Source organism: Amblyomma americanum, chromosome 2 (assembly GCF_052857255.1).
Source record: "Amblyomma americanum isolate KBUSLIRL-KWMA chromosome 2, ASM5285725v1, whole genome shotgun sequence".
In the NCBI taxonomy this organism is placed as follows: Eukaryota; Metazoa; Arthropoda; class Arachnida; order Ixodida; family Ixodidae; genus Amblyomma; species Amblyomma americanum.
Genome location: NC_135498.1, coordinates 180,954,162 through 180,974,422, shown reverse-complemented (window position 1 = coordinate 180,974,422; position 20,261 = coordinate 180,954,162). Strand labels below are relative to the sequence as shown.

The 20,261-nt window shown below is 45.6% G+C and overlaps 2 protein-coding genes across 3 annotated transcripts in view; both read right to left on the bottom strand.

Annotated features, from left to right (window-relative positions):
* Positions 1 to 20,261, bottom strand: part of dtn (transmembrane protein 132C dtn) — an 87,410-nt gene that overhangs the window by 49,386 nt on the left and 17,763 nt on the right. For both annotated transcript variants that reach the window (XM_077655549.1, XM_077655550.1), the window contains exons 5-6: positions 12,060 to 12,206; positions 10,538 to 10,763 (exon numbers count right to left, since the gene is read on the bottom strand). In XM_077655549.1, the coding sequence (XP_077511675.1) occupies positions 10,538 to 10,763; positions 12,060 to 12,206 (373 nt within the window). The remainder of the gene's footprint in view (positions 1 to 10,537; positions 10,764 to 12,059; positions 12,207 to 20,261) is intronic.
* On the bottom strand, positions 5,960 to 7,246 carry LOC144119347 (uncharacterized). Its single transcript, XM_077651990.1, has 5 exons — positions 7,176 to 7,246; positions 7,028 to 7,087; positions 6,604 to 6,887; positions 6,384 to 6,479; positions 5,960 to 6,091 (listed from the first exon to the last, which is right to left on the bottom strand). Exons 3-5 carry the CDS (start codon positions 6,854 to 6,856, stop codon positions 6,039 to 6,041), a joined length of 402 nt encoding a protein of 133 aa, XP_077508116.1. The 5' UTR covers positions 6,857 to 6,887; positions 7,028 to 7,087; positions 7,176 to 7,246; the 3' UTR covers positions 5,960 to 6,038.

The window sequence follows — 20,261 nt, the reverse complement described above, 5'->3', positions numbered from 1 at the left end:
TTTTCCTATGCCATGGTCATCTTTTCAAGCCAAACACATCATGTACCATACTTCTTTAATATCCAAAAGTTAGAGATGCCTGCCTTAAGTCACTGCAGCTGAATTGTGGTTTACGAGTTTCCAAGGATCTCGAAAAGTGATGTGTATCTCTTCCTGGTACTGCTATTTGCTCATTTTTCCCCAAGCACTATTGCGTTTTCTCTTGACCTACTTGAATTATATGTACCTTCCCTGCATTCTGAAATATCTTTGTTTTGGACTGCTCCATGCTTTTACTCAAGTAAAAATAATTTTTTTTTGGTTGGAATAACGCGCTGCACAGTAACAAAACGACACCGGAACGAAGGACACAGGACAAGTGCGCAAAAATAATTATCTGAATATCCAATTTTGCTTTCAAGTATTTCATGCTATTTTTGTTCCCCTCTCCTCCAGTGTTAACATCCTTGTCGGTGTAACCTTAAGGGTATTCTTAACAAATAAAATAGCTAAATAGCCTAGGCAAAGCTTGTTCTCATGGAGAGAGACTGGCCTCCTACTTATGTGTAGTAGACTGGGACTAGAACAAAATTTCACATACAGTTTGCTTGTCTAACATTCTTTATTTCACAAAACAAACCATTTCTGCAAAATGCTGGAGGTGGCAGCAGAATAAGCAGACAGGCTGCCAGCGGCTGCACATGAGAAATGCTCTGTCACGTACAGCCAGGTTAGGAACAAAACCTCTGTTCACATTTTCATTTGGAACTTGTAGCATTGCAGGAAAAATGAAGATAATTTGTTGATGGCAAACATGAGTCGCCGCATGGAGTTTGAGCGTGCCTGCTGAACAATTTATAATTTATATTGAACTGTAATTTTTATCAGACTAGGCACATAGCCAAATGATGGTTGCAACGCCAGAGGGAGGTATGAGACAATGGAGGTTATGTGGCTAAGTGAGCCATGCAAATACGGTAAAGTTGTGCTGTTTATTCTCTAGCAGTCATTGTAACAGGCCAGCACTAAGAGCTGGAATGGATTAAAATATGAAGCAACAATTATATTGCACTTTTTGTACACCTTATGTGATAGCAATCCTGCCATGCCTTAACTACCTTTCGGCCACAGAAACTGAAAATACATAGGGAGAGAAATCAATTACTACTTTACGGGCGAAATCAACTGCACGAGGTAATACGCTGTCACTAGTGTCCTATGCATCATGCCAAACAAAACACATGCAATGAAAATTTTCTGGTCTCCACCGTTTAGAGAAACATAGATGACAGAGAGGCGCACCACAATGGTCACCATTATCTCTTGAATCTTGCAGCACACCCTCCCCCCGTGGTGCACCACATGCGTAATGACATGCGACTGTTCGCATCGTGTGAGCCTATACTATTTATTCGTTTCGCTGGCAGCTGTTGAGAGCGGCTTCATATTCTTCACAATTCAAGAAATACAGCAAATAGGAACATCAGCGCTGCACCTTGGCAGTGTAAAATATGAAAGCACGAAAAAAAGGGCCGTGAGCAAGGCCTTAAGATTTTTACACTACCTTTCACTGGTTTCCTGCCCTCAAGATACAGGAAAGGAAACATGTATTTGGGGCAGCCAAGATTTTGTTCTTATCACTGTCCATAATAACGAGACAGAAATACATGGGCCCCATGGGCTAAGCGCATGTTCACCCAGTACAGTGTATGGACAGCGAGTTTCCATATGAACAAGGCATAAATGTTCTTAAAAAGTTTGGTCCCCAGAAAAATTGTCTAACTCGAGTCATCCATATTAACGGGGGTCGTATCAACAGGGCATGACTGTATACAGATCAGGTGGCAGTTAAAATGTGCAGTACCGCATAAAACGGAAATCAAAGAAAGTGCTACCCTTCTATACTCAGATACAACTCAAGAACAAACCAGTTTTTCTCCGTCAAATGACCCCCTCCAGCCAATGGCGTCGGCTGATTCTCAACAACCTGCTAGCTTGACAATGCAGGGAGGGGCAGATGAAATGGGATAGTCCCGTCCCTGCATTTCCAGTCCGGCAGGTTCATGAGGATTGGCCAATGTCATTGGCTGGAAGATGGTCCTTTTTCGGCGAAAAGCTGCTTTGTTCTCGAGTTGTATCCTACAACACGCAAAGATATTCTGTGGAAGCATATACAGGAACACTGGCTGAGGTTACTCGGATGACTGTAATGAAGAGATTAACAGACATTTTGGCTTAGAATTCGCATCCCAGCACTTTTAGACCCACACTCCCCAGGCTGCTGCAATTTCAGCAAAAGCTGTGCATTCTTTTCTCTAATAGCAAACCTTAGCCTGCACAAAAAATAATGGCTGATGGCCTTTTGTGCCACATTATGGCATGATGGGAATTTGCCAAAGGACTGGAGTTTCTCTTCAGCTGCCTTTTTCAAGCTGTCTAATAGGCATTTCAACTCCAGTAAGAGAGCTTCGTTGGCTCGAAAGAGCTGCTCACATGAGTGCAGCAGCCCCAGTAGAGTGTCCGAAGGGACCTTAAGCGGGTTTCGCCCTTGCCTTACGTAGCACTTTAGGGCCACCAGCTCAGGCACTTCCTTGTCTCGATCAATGATGCTGGCGTGGCATTGCTGGCAGAGCTTGTACTTATGGACAACGGCGTAGGCAACATAGCCAGCAAAGTACGCTAGGCTATCCTCTTCTTGCTTGCACAGCTCTAGCACTCGATATAGACTTACGTACACAATGTCGTCCACAGAGTGTTGAGTGAACTCCTGTCTATTGGTCAAGAAGGCCAGAAGATCATGTGAGTCATCAGCTGAATAAGAGCTGTGCAGCCTAGGCTGTGAAAACTGTGCCAGCACAATTATCCTAAACGTGGTCTTAAATTCTCTGGCTCGTGGAATAGGAGTCTTCAGCCCGACAGTGCTGAACAGGTTTTCGAGGGCATCCTGGCTCAGCCTACTCAGCCTGCTCAGCATCAGGAACCTGAAATTTTGTTTAACAATGTAATGCTCCCTGAGCTGTAAGGCACACAATGTTGATAATATAACGCCTGTTTGAACCGGCTGCCAAGATCCTTTTCCTAGCTTGTCAGTGATCAACAGGTCGATGAAAATGGTCACAAACTCTTTAAGAAAGCTTTTAGGTTCATCTGCATTCTGTGGGCAGATTTCGCTTAGGGCAGTTTTTCGTGTTCACGAGGTCATAATGCTGAACCATCTAAAAACCTGCTCTATAAAAAATGCAGTCGTGAGAGCTTCCTTAGCCGGGTGGTTGTTCTGCACCAGGTACCGCAGGCCTGCAGCAGTGGCATGGTGCAACAGAGCATGTGCTGACGCCACATTCATTTTCTCGAAAAGATTGGGGTCCAAGTCCCGGGGCTTCAAGTGAGGCATGAGCTTGAGTTTATGCCTGGCATCAATTTCACAAGCTTGCCTTACGCATTCCAGGGAGACCTGCAAAAACCATAAAACCACTTGAGAGCCCCCGCAACAGTGATAATGGTTGGTTACTCTGCTGCATAAATGAATAAAAGTGCCTTTGGCTACGTTTCTTATCTGCCCTTGTAACTAACTCTGAAAGCAGAGGCCTATTGGGCATGCAGTACAAAAAGCTTACTGAAAACATTAACAGCCTCAGGAGAACAATGTAGCAGCTATTTGCCCTTAAATGAGAAAAATATAAACAAATTGTAATAATGAAGTAATTACTCAATAGCATACATAGAAGCGCAGCCATACTGCTTCCACACAAACTCCATAGCTGAAAAAAATTTAATCCTAGTATGGGGTTCGAACCCAGGACGATGCCTCACCGAAGCAGTTACTTTGCCAAATGAGCTATATGATAGGGTGACAGTGAATTCATAAACGATTCGAAGTGGGAAGTTGGTTCAGGTCCAAAAGAGATATAGTGTATACCTTTCCTTTGTAACCGTATGACTTTGCTGGGTGGATGCTAATGAGTAATTAGTCCCCTATTACAAATATACTCTGCCTTGATGTATTCCCCTGAATATTGGACCAAAATAAACAGCAGTGTGTGTGAAAATACTTATCACAGGCCCCCTTTCAACATCATTGAGGTAATTGAGCCCTGCAACTTCTGGAGCCAAGCAACAGGTTCCTGCGTTATAGCACAACAATGCGCCTTCACAGGGCAAAAAACATGCACAAACATTTATGGTACTCTGCTTCTTTCATTAGCCACTAAATGCACAACTCTCTGGCATGACTGGGCTTGGACTGCTTTGTGAACTGTGCTCCCAACACATCTTGCGCTCATGGTGAGACATACCAATTTTTTCCCAAGGTGCATACTTTAATTTCAATCACTGGGGTAACTAGTGCTAATTGCGCATTCAAGTTGAAATGTATTTCAAACCTACAACTATGTGAAGAAAGCTGTAAGTACTATTAAATCCAATAACAAAAAGCCCATTAAAAAGGCACAACTGTATATGCAATCTGGACCTTTCTCAGAAGCTTCAAACAAAACTGGCTTGTTCCGTATTGGAATTGCACAACCTTACTCTGCACTTTTGCACACACAAAAATCAGAACATATCTAGCACACAATTTGTGCCGCTTGCCTTGTTTGTTGGCAGGCTGTGCTTCAGAACTGTGGACTTGTCCAGAATGAGGTGCTGTTCTCGAACAAGGTGGCCCCTCAAGTTTTTAAGTAGGTGTGGGGCATCAGCTAGGAAGTGGAGCCGCCTTCCTCCACCACAAGGATGAGGGCATGACAAACTCGGCTTCCCGTATTTAGTGACTTGGATGCCACACAGACGCCAGTTGGCCATGTTGCCTGGCCCCATGTAAGTGACAACTGCGCCGATCATTACCCCCAGATCCTCCGCAGGGTGAATGATTTGAAACAGGCAGTTTTTTACCTCCTCCACACTGAAAGAGGATGCCGCGAGAAAAGCAAATTAGGTGCCAGATATGAAAAGAGCAATATTACACTATAGAGTAACATCTTATTACAATGCACTACCAAAATTTCCTTACAGAAAAGTACACGATTTTTAGAACACAGCTGTACATGTCGCCTCCAAGTATGCATGTTAAGTGCCAGCCTTCACTGTGCAAGGTAAAACTCGTAGTTTAATTTTCTTAACAGTAACAACGAATTATCATTTGCATCCTGGCAAGAAGGCTTCCCCTAAATTAAATATTATATATGTGGATGTACCACAAGCCCCGCGTGCTTAGTGTACACCTGTGAGAACACTCATTTATCGCATTAAACAACCACTGTTGGTATTTTTTTTTGTGACCGTGACACTGCCAGCTGGGGTTAAATGAGTGTCAAGTGCCGCCATTGATATGAAAAGTAATCAACAAAACATGACTGTTTTTCAGTGTGTCTTCCTGCCAGCTCACAGGTGCAATTATTTTTTTATGTTTGCATCATTTTTATCTTGTACAGCTCTGCATGGAAACATACTCTTGCTTTCATTTGTGATGCCCTGTGAAACCAATGATCCGGAATAAAACTATCCAGTCCCTTACATGTGAAATGGTAAGCCACTGCTTGTTTTCACCTGCTTGTTAGGCCAGCTAGCATGAAAACCAGCGCGTGCGTAGCAAGTTCCTGTTTGGCAGCTGGGCTAGAAGGGCTTATTGTTGGTTGTCCTGAAAAATCCTGGCACTGAGAATCAAATCTGTGCACACAGCTAAAGACCAAGCGAGGATAGCATGGCTTTAAAGCAACAACATTCTGTTCCAATTCGATACCTGTACATGGTTCTTATTACCACAAGTGCTAAAAGCATTCAAAGTGTCACAGCCGGCAGTGTTCAATGTGTAGAATGGCATACTGACAACAGATTCCACCGTTTATAAGCATTTTGTCTGAAGCACATTGGAGAAGTCCTGCCGTGCAATGGACTTCTGAAGTTCCCAATAACTCTTTATGCAAAACTGATTCAACGTGCTGGCATCAATGTGAAGCCTTTGTTAAGATATTTTCCCTACCTATAATACATCCTGTTGAAGCATCGTTATCAAGCCCAGTCGAGAGTTGCATCTCATCCATTGGAATGCAGGCATGTTTCTCTTCTTAAGCCATTGTGGCAACCTCCATCAGGGCAACAAAAACCTCCTCCAGGATCCCTGCACAAGTACAGATGTTGTTGAACAAACACAGCGATAATGTGAGCTTCGGAGTTAAAGGAGTAAAATTTACCAGGCCTGAACTTCATGTGCTCCATGTGGTTTTGCACGGTCCTTGTTGCTAGCAAGGGAACAACATTCTCCTTGACAAACTCATAACATTTGTTAACACAAGCAACCTTCAAGTGAAGTGCTTTTTGAAGAGTTCCCTGAGACCACGAACCCCCTCTCATTGAGCCCTTTTCTAAAGCCTTGATTTGGTCCTCAGAAAGGATGCCGCCCACAGACTCACGGAGCTTATCTCTCTCCTTCTCAGCTTTGCGCCGACATTTTTGCTCCAGGTTGAGTCGTCGCTCCAGATCAAGCACCCGTTCTGATTGCCAGGGTCCTGCACAGATAAAAATGTAAAACAGCTGGAGCAGGCACTATACTGCCCGCAACTAAAGACAGGGAAATGCATTATAGTGAGCAGAATTTTATGTCGTCTAGAGAGAAGCTCGTGATTGGCTCACCTTCCAATACTGAAGGAGGCTGCACTCCTGAGGGGGTGCAAGGTGTTGCTGGTCGTTCTGACATTTCATATTCTGAAGGAGGTTGCACTTCACGAAGTGTGCAAGGAGTCGCGGGTTGCTCTGTTGTTTCCAATGCTGACGGTGGCTGCACTACAGAAGGTGCGCAAGGTGATGCTGATTGCTCTATCATTTTCAGTGCTGAAGGAGGCTTCGCTTCAGAAGGTGTGCAAGGTGTTGCTGGCCGCTCTATCATTTCCAAGCCTGCAGTATGCTGACGGCATGTTCTGGACAGACACGAGTAGAGCACACACGTTCAACCGTTCAGATCTCACAACGCCTTTTTCAAATACACAAGGAAAAATCAGTGCCTGGTAACTATCATGCACAAGAAAAACAACTACATCACCAAGCTGAATGCATTCACCTGGCGTTGATGGGGGTGACTCTATGGCCGTGCTATTTTCTAGTGGCTGCGAAGACATGCCTGCATGAAGAAGAGTGCATTGTTGATCTTCCAATGAATGAAGGGCCCAGAGCAATGCAAGCTTGAGAGCTTATAATTGTAAGCTCACAGGAAAAGATGGTAGGAACAGCATCTGGCTTGAGTTGCTTCCTTCCTTTTATGCAGTACCGTTCAAACTGGTCTGCCGTGAAATGATCCTGCATGGCATTATATATACACAAGACAGGTAAAAACAAAAGCAGCATGCACAAACACTGTTTACGGGTTTAGTAAGCTTAAAAAGTTCCATGTGCAACTAGCGATTCAGTGTGCACACTCATATGACAGTTTTTTGCATGTCTGCCGCGCTGGGAGATGGCAAATAGCAATAATATACTGCGCGCGATTTTTCCATCGCGTTAGACATTCACTAGCTTGTTAATTTGCTGCCAGATATTTAATTGCAGCATCCCAGTGACAAAACCCGTGCCGAACGAATGGCACCAATCACAGGCAACTGAACTGTAAAAAATAAAACGAGACACTATAAAAGCGGCCCCAGGATGCGATCTATACTTGTTAAAACTACAGTCGACCCGAGAAAAAACCTGGACAACCAATAATTCTTCTGCAAGTTGAACCTCATCGTTTACTTTCAGATGCACAATAGCATGACACGAACCTCTGCGCTGAATATTCATATTTAAGTTGACAATGCCAGAGTAAATACAGCGGTGTAGGTTACTGGGAAAATATGAGGGGAAACGGCCAATAAAATTACTGGCTGGGAAGTAACATGATTCACTGAACAATGAGACGGAAGTCAAAATAAAACCAGGAAACAAAATAATAAACATTGCTGTTATTGCCACAGCGCAAAAGATGAGGGCGAGACGAGAGACGAGTACACACTGTACTCGGGGCTGTACTCGTCTCTCTTCTAGTGCTCTGCCCAAGCCCAAGCTGCCCAAGCTTCCACCTTGTCTATACACTGCTAACATGTTATGCTAAGAGGGAACACTAGCTGCAGGTAAAACTTACTGCTACACTCGGATCTAGCCAGAAATCAGCAGTTCTCAAGAACTCCGCGGAAAGCAAGCAGGAGGTTTGAATAAACAAACAGGCGAGCGCGCAAGGAAATTGACATACATATTGGCCGGTCACTCGAAGGTTCAACAACACAGTCATTTTGTAGAAAAAGAACGCAAATATTGCATTCAGAGGAAGTAAAGAGAACTTACCTCGCATATTCGAGTTCATTTCGGGGCTGCTTTCAAGCGTCCCATACGCAAAAGCCAGCGCAGCCGTTGACGCACGACTGACCGCCCGGACGGCACTGCGTAAAAAGCTTTGCCGCTTTCGGTACGGTTCTTGCAGTTTGGCGCACTGCACTCCGTCATAGTTGGAGGCAGCCGTCACTGCACACTATCAAAATATATACAACTGGAGCGCACGGAAAAGGCGGGAACACACCACAGCCGACCGCACCGGATGCGTCCGATCACGATGGCAGCTGAGAGGGTACTGGGGCTGGCGAGGAACTGGCGTTGTGCCTGGGAAGTCGGCTCCTCCACTTCTAAATAAAACAAACGTCATCAGCGGAATCACGTGACGGCTGCTCGGCGAATGGCGTCAAGAGCGGCGTGAGGAAAACAGTTGCGCAAACCCTGCTCCCTGCGGGAGCATATACAGGAACACTAGCTCCACAGGCCAGCTGGGGCCATCTGCTGCGGACAGTGACAAGTTCAAAACATCTGGACACCTGCGATTGCTTAATAAACGAACATAATTTCTTTTTAAGTATGAAAGCATTTCAGCTCCAATTCTCAGAAAATTCGGGTGAATGTCGTCTGAAAACCACGGCGAGCATGAGACTGAGTATGAAGGCAAACAAACCTGAGGCCGAACATGAAGGTGAACCTGACACTCAACATAAACGCGAATTTGAGGCTGAACTTCAAACCTTACTTGAAGCCGAACTTAAGGCCGAACATGAAGATAGATGTCAGAGCAATTCCTAAACTGACTGTCCAAATGATATCCAGCAGAAAAAACCTTAGGGAGCACATAAATTCACATTAAATGTATGATGCGTAGCATTAAAGGGTCCCTACAGAGCACATTTCACATTAAAAGTATGATGTTATAGCATTAAAGGGTCCCTACAGTCGCTTGGGGGGCCCCCTGGTGCACCCTTCTGCAGACATCGACACGGACTGTTGCCATTACATACTGCTTTATTACATATATTAACTGGTTACACCAATTGGACACTCTAATTAGCTAGTGTTACTTTTATGTAATTTGCCTACTGTGAGGTGCACGCATGAGGCTTCCATTTATTCCATTGAACGAACTTTCCTCAGTAGTGTAGAGGTAGCATGGCCAGCTTTTCTGACCCGAAGAACAGCGGTTCGATTCCACTTGACCGCCCATTTTTTCTTTTCAGCAATACTGCTTTTCTGCATTGCTACCCTCTCGACCAATCAGAATTCTCCAGTCACAATGACGCCGATTGCCAGGTTTCCCTCCAAACAGGACCTTTAATGCTAGCACGTTAAAAACTTCGGCCCTAAACAGTATTTTAACCAACGCTGGTGCAAACAGGATGGCTAACTTTTCTCAATGCCTCAGCACCTGGTCCCTGCAGCAGCCACTTGCATCATGCGTTGTAATTAAAAGTCTCTTAAGCTACTGTTGTAAATTGTCATCATCTTCACCTTTGGGCACTTCCAAACACTCAGCAGCAGTAGTGCAACCTCTGTGGCCATGCGGCAGAGCCGGTTCAATCAAGAGATAGAAAGACTTGCCATGTTGCCAGTAGCAGCTTCATGTGCCGGCACACAAAAGTGAGAAGGTGGCCTAATGCAGTGTTATAAAATCGTAAATTGTGGGGTTTGACACCCTGAAATGACACAGGGGCAATGACAGATGCCGTAGTGGAGGGCTCCACATTAATTTAGGCCGCCTGGGGTTCTTTACCGTGCACAGACATCACGCAGCACACGGGCGCCTAAAGCGCTTTGCCTCCATACAGCCGCATTGGTCACTGCTGCCAGGATTGAACATGAGTCCTTTAGCTCAGTTAGGCCAAAGAGTGGCCTAGCGCACTGCCTAGAGCGAAAAAGATAAGTGGCTGGACGCGGCGGCACGTAAAGCAGTAAAATCGGCGAAAGATGCTGACCATGGTATCCAGATGGAAGAGGAATGCTTAATGGTGGCGCCTCCTCTAGCCTCGAAAGCAGCTAAGAAGGCCGCGCGCACTGCCCACGTCGAAGAATAGAAGTGGGCAAAGGCTGTGGGCCATTCAAAGGAGGGCCAGGCTGACAACAGAGCACGGTCACCGCCGTCTATGAGGCATCCTAGAATGTGTTACACCTTTCCTGAAGTGCATTTTAAGCTTAGTACAACTACTCGTGACGATGAGATAAACAACAAATTTTTTTTAAACGCATTTTGTCGTTGGTTCCCACTGATCCTGGTGGCACATACCTTGGCAACGAGCAGCACGGCCTGGACATCATCCTTGTGGATGTCCAGCCGAGAGGTGAGCTTGACGCTGTCGTCGACGTCACTGGCACCCGTGGTGCTGGTCACGGTGGCTGCAACATCTGGACTGGGAGTGTCCAGGTAGCGCAAAAGCCACGTGATCTGGCCGCCGTCCTCATGTGCCAGGCCTTCTTCCACCTCAAAGAGCCAGTTGAGCACTTCTTCCCCACTGCAAAGAGGAGCAGTGCACCACATGCCGGCACCTCTGAGACAATCTGACGATTTCAACAATCCACGTTTTAAACAGACAATGAGGGAAAGTTGAAGTTGGCCTATGTCGATTGACAACCATGTTCTAATGCCAAAAAGGCTACTTGCACCGAGAACGGTACTCTTATCAGATAGAAAAGGCAATGAAATGAGATAAACGTATCACCACCACCAGCTATTTTCACAAGCACACTGCAATGACAGAAATGCTCCTTCTTCACCACAAATCTCGGAGTCAAGGCCGTACCCCTATTCACACCCCTATTCACACCTAAACAGTGAGCACAAAGTTCGTAATAATCTTGACATGAGCATCTACATCATAAGTTTAAATTGAGTGGTGGAACAAAATATTCTTAATTTAAATACAAATTTTTCAGGAACATTTAATGTCTTTTGAGCCACAAAACGCCAAATAATTGAATTTTGATAGGGACAAAAAATATATATGCTGATTACAAATTTGTGCTGATGCAGATGATCACACTAGCTGATTTCCTTTGCAAATGATAATTCTGAGATTTTGCTTTTGCGTAAATCACAAATTTGATTTATAGTACTTGGGCAGGTTCTGCCTTACGGGTCCAAACTTGAGGGTCCTGGCATTTTTTGCACGCGGATTCCACTCGGCGAGGCCTTACTTGAAGAGATTTTCCTGTCATTTACAGGTGGCTTGGAACTCGCACGCCCGCACCTCGTGGTTCAGGGTTTGCACACGCCTTATTTTTGGCCTTGGTGTATTGCTCCTGCTGCAAATGCATAGGTGGATGTGACAGCCTTTACTCCACCTCCACTCCTTCCCATTTGCAAACCCTGGCCATTCGTTCATGTGCCGTCTCTTTCGCCCGAGTTTCTGCATGGCACTGTTCCTTCATGCCACTGACATTAGGTTCACCCACACGAGACAACTCTCGCTGGGACTGGGACTCACTGCAACATGTAAGTGCTTTCTGCTTGGCACCCTCTATGTCACGGCTGGCTCACTGGTTCTTGATGCATGTGGGCGACTCGCCGCCAAGACGTGGCATGCCACCTACTTTGCTATCCTTGCACTCTTTCGTCAGCTCAGTCTGGCAAATGTGCGGATGTTTGATGTTGACAGCACCAACCCCTACCCATAGGCTGCAAACCTTTGCCTAATGAGCTAGCACTCTAAAATTGGATCACGCTGTTCTCAGTGTCTGCCGCTGCTCTGGGTTGTGAAAAAAAAGAAGGATCCCTAAGTTTTTCCCTTTTGTTTTCAGTGGTTCCCAACCTTTCAGGAAGAGCAGTATCTTCATTTAGACGAGTGACCGTCACTGTGGCTGAAGTCTGCTTGGAGTTGGTGTCCACTGCCACACTCCAGGACTGCTTGGCCGTAGGTTGCACCTGCAGAATCCTCAGTCCGGGCTTGACCTTGGCTCTGGTTGGCAAGAAGAAAGGCAAGCTGAGAGCAAAATTACGACTAGCCAACACCAGAAAGGCTGTGACAGGCAGCAGCATGTCTAATTATTGTTATCAAGGCAAAAGTTTTATGCAGGCCGAGTGACAGTTTAGCCTGCAACTGAGAAGTGTAGAATGCTGTGCTTACTGGCATTTTTTATTAGCTTGGGTAACAAAAAAACAAAAGAAAATAGGTGCTTGAAAACTTAATGCAGTGACCAACTAATTTTTTGGAACACTGAAATTTTGGAGCAGGTCGATTTTCAAGGATTTTTTTTTCAGTGACAATAATAAGCCATTTTTCACAATCCCCTCTAGAGAGGCTGTCATTGCAAGTCAAGAGGCTTGTTTATAGTTTTGCTTCATGTTCTCAAGTGCACGCTTTCTGTTTCTACACCATTCCCCAACGCTTCCGAAAAGTGTGATCCTGTATTGCTATGACAACCGCAAATGGTTTAATCCCAGCCAGGACAAAATTTCCTGTTAGCACAGTGCCATCCCATTTTGCAGCTAAGTTAATGTTATTCTGTTGCAGCCTCTCCATTCCATCTGTAAAACCCACACACCAAACTACAGTAATGGTAACTGCTCAAGTGTAGCACACAAAAATTACAGGATTGCACTTAAAGGGGTGGAGACACCAAATTTTTTGTTGGCGTGTTCTTTGTTTCAAGCATTGCGTATTTCCCCGGGCCGCGTGATAGACGCTGAGCAATTTATATACCGTATTTACACGATTGTAAGTTCACCCTTTTTTTGAAATTTAAAATTCCGAAGTGGGGGGGTCGACTTACAATTGAAACGAAACCTTGAACTGCCAATAAAAGCAAGAAAAACAATCTATCTGGGACGCTACTGCGATGTTAGAAGTTTTTTTTTGCTCTACGGCTCCAAGCGTAGCCCTCACGTATATCGTGGGCTTTTTGACCAGGATTTTTCATTTTTTATTTTTACTGCGCACACTGTTACCCACCGCGATGGTTCAGTGCTACTGAACAGGATACCCAGGTTAGAACCCGACCGCAGCAGCAGCGTTTCGATGGAAGCGAAACGCAAAGGCGCCCGTGTGCTGTGCGATGTCAGTACAGCAGGTTAAAGATCTCCAGGTGGTCGAAATTATTCGGGAGCCCTTCACTACGGCACCTCGTTCTCCCTTTCTTCTTTCACTCCCTCCTTTATCTGTTCCCTTCCAACTGGGTTTCTGCCGATATTTGGGACAAATACTGTGCCATTTCCTTTCCCCCTAAACCAATTTCATTTCATTTCACTCGCGGGAAAAGCCGCTGTCCCGCTGTTCCAATCGCGGAGTCTGTGCCAGCGCCCGGGAGTGTCGCTAGCTGATGGAAGAGCCGCTATTTCAATTGGTTGCACAATACGTAACAGCGGCACTTCTGGGGAATGCCGATGTTTGCTGGAAGAGCCGACGCCCCGACACCGATCACTCCTTGTTTGGTGGTGCTTGGAGTTGGTGCTTTTGACTCGACTGCCGGCCGCGTGCTTCGCCATGAGCTCTCCAGGTTCGAAAAGCATTCAGCGCTCATTCACTGCAGCGTTCAAGAGGGAGGCCATCATTTACGCCGAAGAAACCAACAACTGTGCGGCGGGCCGCAAGTTCGGCGTTTCTGAACGGTTGGTGCGGGAGTGGCGGAAGCAGCGAGACAAAATTTTCGATTGCGACTCCAAGTGAAGAGGTTTCTGCGGGCCAAAGTCGGGACGCTTTCTGGAGCTGGAGGTCAAGCTTGCAGCGTATGTCACCGAAATACGTGATCGGTCCCTTCCAGTGACATGCGAAATGATCACGCAACAAGGCCGGGTTTTTGCTGCGGAAGCTGGAATACTCCGAACAGACTTCAAAGCCAGCAGGGCTTGGGCTTCAAAATTTATGAAGAGGGCTGGCTTCTCTCTTCGTTGGCGTACTAGTGTATGCCAGAAGCTGCCTGCTGCTTACGAGGAGCAAGTTCTCGCCTTCCATAGGCACTACCTCAAGCTCTGCGACTCGCGGCGATACCTGCTCGGCCAAATCGGCAATGCGGACCAGACTCCCGTCTACTTCGACATGACGAGCAACACAACAGTGGGCGTGAGGGGAGCTCGCGAGGTTAAGCTTCTCATGACAGGAAACGAGAAACTTCGGTTCACTGTTATGCTATCATGCTTGGCAGATGGCACGAAGCTCCGACCGTACATCGTCTTCAGAAGAAAAACTATGCCAAAGGAAATGTTCCCGAAAGGTGTGATTGTGCGAGTGAACGAAAAAGGCTTTATGACGGACGACTTAGCTATTGATTGGTACCATCACGTGTGGCTTTTGAGGCCAGGGGCATCCCTCAAAAATCGCAATCCAAACCTCCTCGTGCTGGGCTCATTTCGCGGCCACCTTACAGCGAAAGTGAAGGCAGAGCTCCGAAAAGAAGATAGATATGCTGGTGATTCCCGGCGGTCTGATGGGGCGGCTGCAGTCGCTAGACGTTGGCATTAACAAGCCATTCAAGACTTGCTCCGGCGTGAGTACGAGTGGCTGGCGGCAGAAGGGCAGGAACTTACGCCAACAGGGCGCGTGAAGAGAGCCTCCCTGGCGGCTGTGTGCGGGTGGGTGATTTCCGCTTGAGCGGCCATTCCACGCGATGTCGTGGTGCGGTCATTTAGGAAGTGCGGGCTTTCCATGGAGGACGATGTGCTGTGGGATCGCAGCGGCGACAACGACGACAGCAGTACTACTGAAGATGACTCAAGTGAGGATGAATAGCCCATCTATGCAATAAATTTTCGTTTTTGAAGCGCTCCACCAGTGTTTTTTTTCGGATATGCGATTGGGAGGGTCGACTTACATTTGCGTCAACTTTGCTTTTTTTTCAGACATGTGATTTGGGGGGGGGGGGGGGGGGTCGACTTACATTCGAGTCGACTTACAATCGTGTAAATATGGTATGTGCGGTAAATAATTTATTATTGCATTCTTTATAATGAGCGATTTCCATTTCGGTTTCTGAGCGCTGGGGTGTTCTGCGACGTCACTATCGTGGATCGAAGAGCAGCAACCCTGGTCACATGGGCCCCAAAAGTTGTGACGCACGTAATGCTGCGTCGTCTGCTCTCGTACACATGCTGTGTATAGTAGCACCTTTTGAAATCATGTGCCGGAAAACTTGGCCGGTACTCCGATATGCTGAGAAAAGACAAGCGACCGAGAGATGACACCGAGTACTGAAACCAACCCAAGCAGCAGTGGCCGATGGCCTATCATTGGACACGAATTGGAATGCTCTCGATGGCCATCATACTTGGCCAGCACCCTGCTTCCTTGATAGGAACTAGCTTGGATACCATGCTGAATGCAACTAAACAGGACGATCATTGGTCAGATGGCTTGGCAACTCTTTGGCCACCATGCACGATCAAACATGTTCCATTCCCTGAATGCGTAACATACCGGGCTAAAGATAAATGTATGCGGTGAGGGATTGCCTGCCTTGCGTCGTTTTTATTTCGTCGGCCCTTTCGCGCACGTTCTTCTGGGGCCTGCTTTGAGTTGATCGGCTGGCCGCGCTACGCAAGGCCTGCGAAGAACACCGATGAAAGAAATAGTTCTCTACAAAAATTCAACCTAATTATCATGAAATCGCCTGTATCTGAGGGAAAATTGCGAGTAAATAAAACATCCACATATTTCCCATGGATAAGTGTGATTTGTGCATGTAAAGTTGGCCTAAAAAAAGTTTGTTGTCAGCACGATTTTGTACCTATCCGCCGAGTGTGCCGCCCGTGTTGCTTCTGTCACTACGGTATGTTGCAGCGGTTGCAGTGTTGCAGTCTTTAGTAGCTTCATTGAATTGTGGTCGTCCCTGCGATAATCTGCAAATTTCAATGTTTTGGGACAGTTCTGCGCGATTGCAATACTTCAACTGCTCACGATCGACGTGCCTCGATCGACGACGTCTTTCGCGGCGGATTTGTTGGCCGGGCCACTAACTCGTCTGTGGCTGAGAAAGGTAAGCCTAAAATTTTACTTAGTGTAAGCACACCATGTGCCAATGCTATACTTATCTTAAGCTTGGGGACAGTCAGTTAGAAGCTGCAACCAGCTTATTTTTCATTCTTCTGGGCTGGCGGAGTTGCAATTGCCAGTGTGCAGTTGGCGGGAATGCATTAATCCATTCGAAGTTGTTGTTGTTATTGTGAAGTTGCAAGAGCTCTTGAAGAAAAAAAGTAGTTGCTGCACGATCACTATAGGTCTAGCGCTTGCAGGTCTGTGGTCATACAGTGATTTAAGGGTAATGTTGTCATGCATTATGTATACGAAATAAACAGATAGCCCTAGAAAAAAGTTATGTGTGCCGAATCGTAATGTGAAAAATTTTTTCGTATTATCACCGTGCTCACGAGATAATGAAGGAACTATTAATATTAGCCTGTGTGCCAGTGGACAAATTGAAAGCTAGGCCCTGCATGTTTTTAATTTCTGGACCTTGCACTTAAACTTCGCACTTGGAAGACTGGAAGCGAGTGGAAATAACACTTGCAGGCTGCAATGCATGCAGCAGAGAGAAAGTGTAGTGCTTGGGACGCTGCACATAACGCACATACACGTGAGGCCAGAGCCCGCTACTGTGTGGTGGGGGTATGGAGGATGAATGCGCTTTGAACAAGATCGCCATATACCTTGATAGAACTGTATGTGTTGCCAATGTAGAGACAAAACGACAGTCTCATTCAGCACTGCATGCTGCTGAAGCTGTTACTAAAGTTTGCATTGAAGGTGATTGCTGTCTTTAGAGTTTTTTCAGGAAGAAGCCTTATAATTTCTGACCCAACAGGTAGGTCTGAAAATAATATGAATTTCATGCATACTCTGATAAAATTTCTCGCAGAAAAATTGCAAATGGGGTGCAATGAATATTTCTTTCATTGCTAATTTTCATGGCAGGTGCATAAATGTGTTGTACTTCGATGTAATATGAAAGAACAGAACAAGGAAGTGGAAAACACCTCCAAAGATGTGGCACTTATGTCTTCGGGCTTCTTGGCCTCTTCCTTAACTTACATTTCTGCAACGTGCTGGCTAACTACCTCAGATGTCAGTTTCAGTGTTGTGGCATCAAGTGTATCTCCATGTTGAAGTACCTGCTTACTGGTTTAGTGCCATTAATTAGTAAAGGATCAAGCACTGTGTATGCAGAGCCTCCTAGCTTTACCAAAAATGTCCAAGTGCATGGTTTTTCAGATATTTAGAGCGTGCATTGAAGGAATTTTTCAGAATGTACAGCACAAAATCCTCTTCACTTGTGATAGTGGCTGCAATGCTTAGGGTGGCGGTATAGGCACGGTGTGCATATATGGCACCAACAAAACCAGCCCCATGGCATTCTAATTACTGTATGATCTCGTGCAAGGGCCACAGCCATAAATGGAGTGCCCCTCGTTTTGAACTAGACAATTGCGAAAAACAAGGTTCTACTTATTTTGTAATTTATGTATGGGCCGCACCTTCAAAACTCGCACCCAAATTTAAAAAAAAGTGCCGCCCTTACATGAGTTTATACAGTATCACAACTAAACTTTACGTAAAGACCTAACACTGACACACTTGATTTTTCTTTCAGTGCTTTACATGAACAACAGTTCAGTTTGTGTCCTGCAGCCACAGTTTGTGTTCTTAACTTTTATCTTTACTGAAGCATTTTGTACAGTTCACAGTGTATTTGTTTCTTCTGAATGGTTATTTATTGCCGATTGGTATTGATGTCTGTCATTCTTCATTTCATGACATTAGTGTGCATGTACTCTGTTTTGCAGGTGCTACACTCAGTCGCTTTGACACGACAGAGGACTGCGTCGCAGATGCCACCAACAGGTGGCTTATGTTCGTGGGAGATCAGGAAGGGGGCTGGACTCCAAGGCGTCGCGTAGCCAGACTGGCTGCATCCAGTGTGCAAAATGACTGTTATTTATTGAAAAATAAATGCATGAAGGGAATGTTTTCCCTGAATGTGGCTGTGTATTTTGTAGTGCTCATCTGCTGTGTCTAGAGTACAAAACAATATTCCGGACGGATGTGCAGGTATTCACATGTGCAAGAACATAAAGCATGAGAACATTACTATTGCAGGTATCCAAGCTAATGAATTGCAAATAGAATTAAGTGGTTATGCCTCACTAGTTCATGCAGAATTGCAGCAAGTCTGCTAGCTTCTGGAACCTCAATGTCTGCGACTGCCTGTATGCAGGGCTGTTGAATGCACAAGGGCTTTTTTCTTTTGGTGGCTGCTTTTAGTCCCTTTTGCCTTTTTGTACCCAAGGTTTGTTAATTTTATATGGCACAAAGTTTGATTACAGCATTTGCAGTCATGTTTTTTTCTAGTTTATCTGAAAAACATCTCTCAACAAGATACAAGACGTCTCATGCACTGTCTGTCGCGGCAGATTGCTGACATTCAGTGCAGCAGTAAGAATACAAAATGCAACTGCGGCATAATATTACAGCATGAAAAAAAATCCATTTGCAAACAAAGTGTTCCAACCACTCTTGAATTCATGCTGCCTCACTACATTTGAATAGCAGTGTAAATGCAAAGCAAAAAAGAGATGAATGTAGTGCTTGATAGATTTACAACAATGTGCAATTCTTTAGATGCCTGGTCCAAATAGTACCTACTTTGCAACTTTCTTTGCAAAAGTCTTTTCGCAGCAAATCTGTCAGCTGCTATAGTGCATTTCGCACCATGCTGTCAAGTGGTGATATTGGTGTTTTTGAGACCGTCATCTCCTAAAAGGGACTGCATATGTTTGAGATATTTGGCAAGTGGTGGCCGCAAACTGCTTCTGTACAGTTAATGAATCTCATAATGGTCCAGGGAGCTAAAAGCAGCAGCAGTTACTGAAAAAAAAAAGTGCTAGGAAAAGGTGTTAAGAGTGCAAGCCATATCATGGTCCAAGGCATTTCCAATGATTTTCCATGCTTGGCCTCCCTTAGAATGGCCAATGGTTGGCTTGTCACCACATCCAAGCACAAACTTTGATTGTTGTCCAGCATTATGCCAATCATGGAAGCATTGGCCACTGATGAGTTGCCTTGCTTGGGCCAATAAAATTCTGCTGCTTGGGAAGCAGCTTGCCTCAGCCGATCTCAGTCGGTATGCCGCGTATGTCAGCGCGGTTTCTTCGTTGTATTTCGCTTTGCCAAGCCGACGCCGATGCTCGGCGGACATCTGTGTCGGTGGTCATGTAGCTGACCTTCTTCACATTACAGCGACACAATGCCTCACTTTTCCTAGCAACCAACACCCGTCTTTGTACTATTCACTTCGCTCCGCCCCAACCAGCCGTGCTGCGCAATGCTGCTCAGGGTCCCGTGGCTGCTTATTTACGATATCTGCTGCTTGTTTAGCAAACAGTCCATGTATTTGCTAAATGGATGCTTCCAGACAATTGTACAGGAGTGAGCATTTACCGCACGGGTACTTAACTCCTCCAAGAATGCACCCATGACGACGACTGCTTCTTGGCACTACTTTTGTTTACATATCTGCTTCTGTATACAGGCAGCAATTGCACGTTAGTTCGGCATGAACTTAAAGCTGCGTTCTACTTAGGTTAACCAAGCTCTTCTCTTTTGTGTCGCTTGCGTGTTTACTTGTTTGCGCAGTGTGATAACTTTGCAAGAAACACCGAATACTGCGAGCGCCAGCCTGGGGAGTGTTTCATAGCTTGGTTATTGACACCGCGTAGGACCGGCGTTTCTGACTGGTTGTAACTGCTTTTTTGCTTTTTCCGATGTGTCCAGCACTTGAATTTAAATTGATTTATTCAGAGGTGTGTTCGGTGCCCATTTGCGATAAATAAAATGGCTTAATTTGTTGCCCTCAAGCGACAACGGCGACTGCTAACTGCCGCCGTGGGTGTCTGCAGCATTGGTCGACAAACTGGGTCATACTGCCTAGCAGCGGCGCTTCCTATTCAAGGTACTTGCGTCTTAAGATGTAAGCAATCCTCGATTTCAGGTCACTGTTGTTAAAACTACGCTTGATGACCATTTGTA

Excerpts from the sequence above, each read along its gene's own strand:
- LOC144119347 (XM_077651990.1), bottom strand. The coding sequence starts at position 6,856 with ATGATAGAGCGGCCAGCAACACCTTGCACACCTTCTGAAGCGAAGCCT. Across the intron at positions 6,480-6,603 it reads GCCTCCTTCAGTATTGGAAG|GACCCTGGCAATCAGAACGG; the intron begins GTGAGCCAATCA and ends TTATCTGTGCAG. Across the intron at positions 6,092-6,383 it reads GAAGGAGAGAGATAAGCTCC|GGATCCTGGAGGAGGTTTTT; the intron begins GTGAGTCTGTGG and ends GTACTTGTGCAG.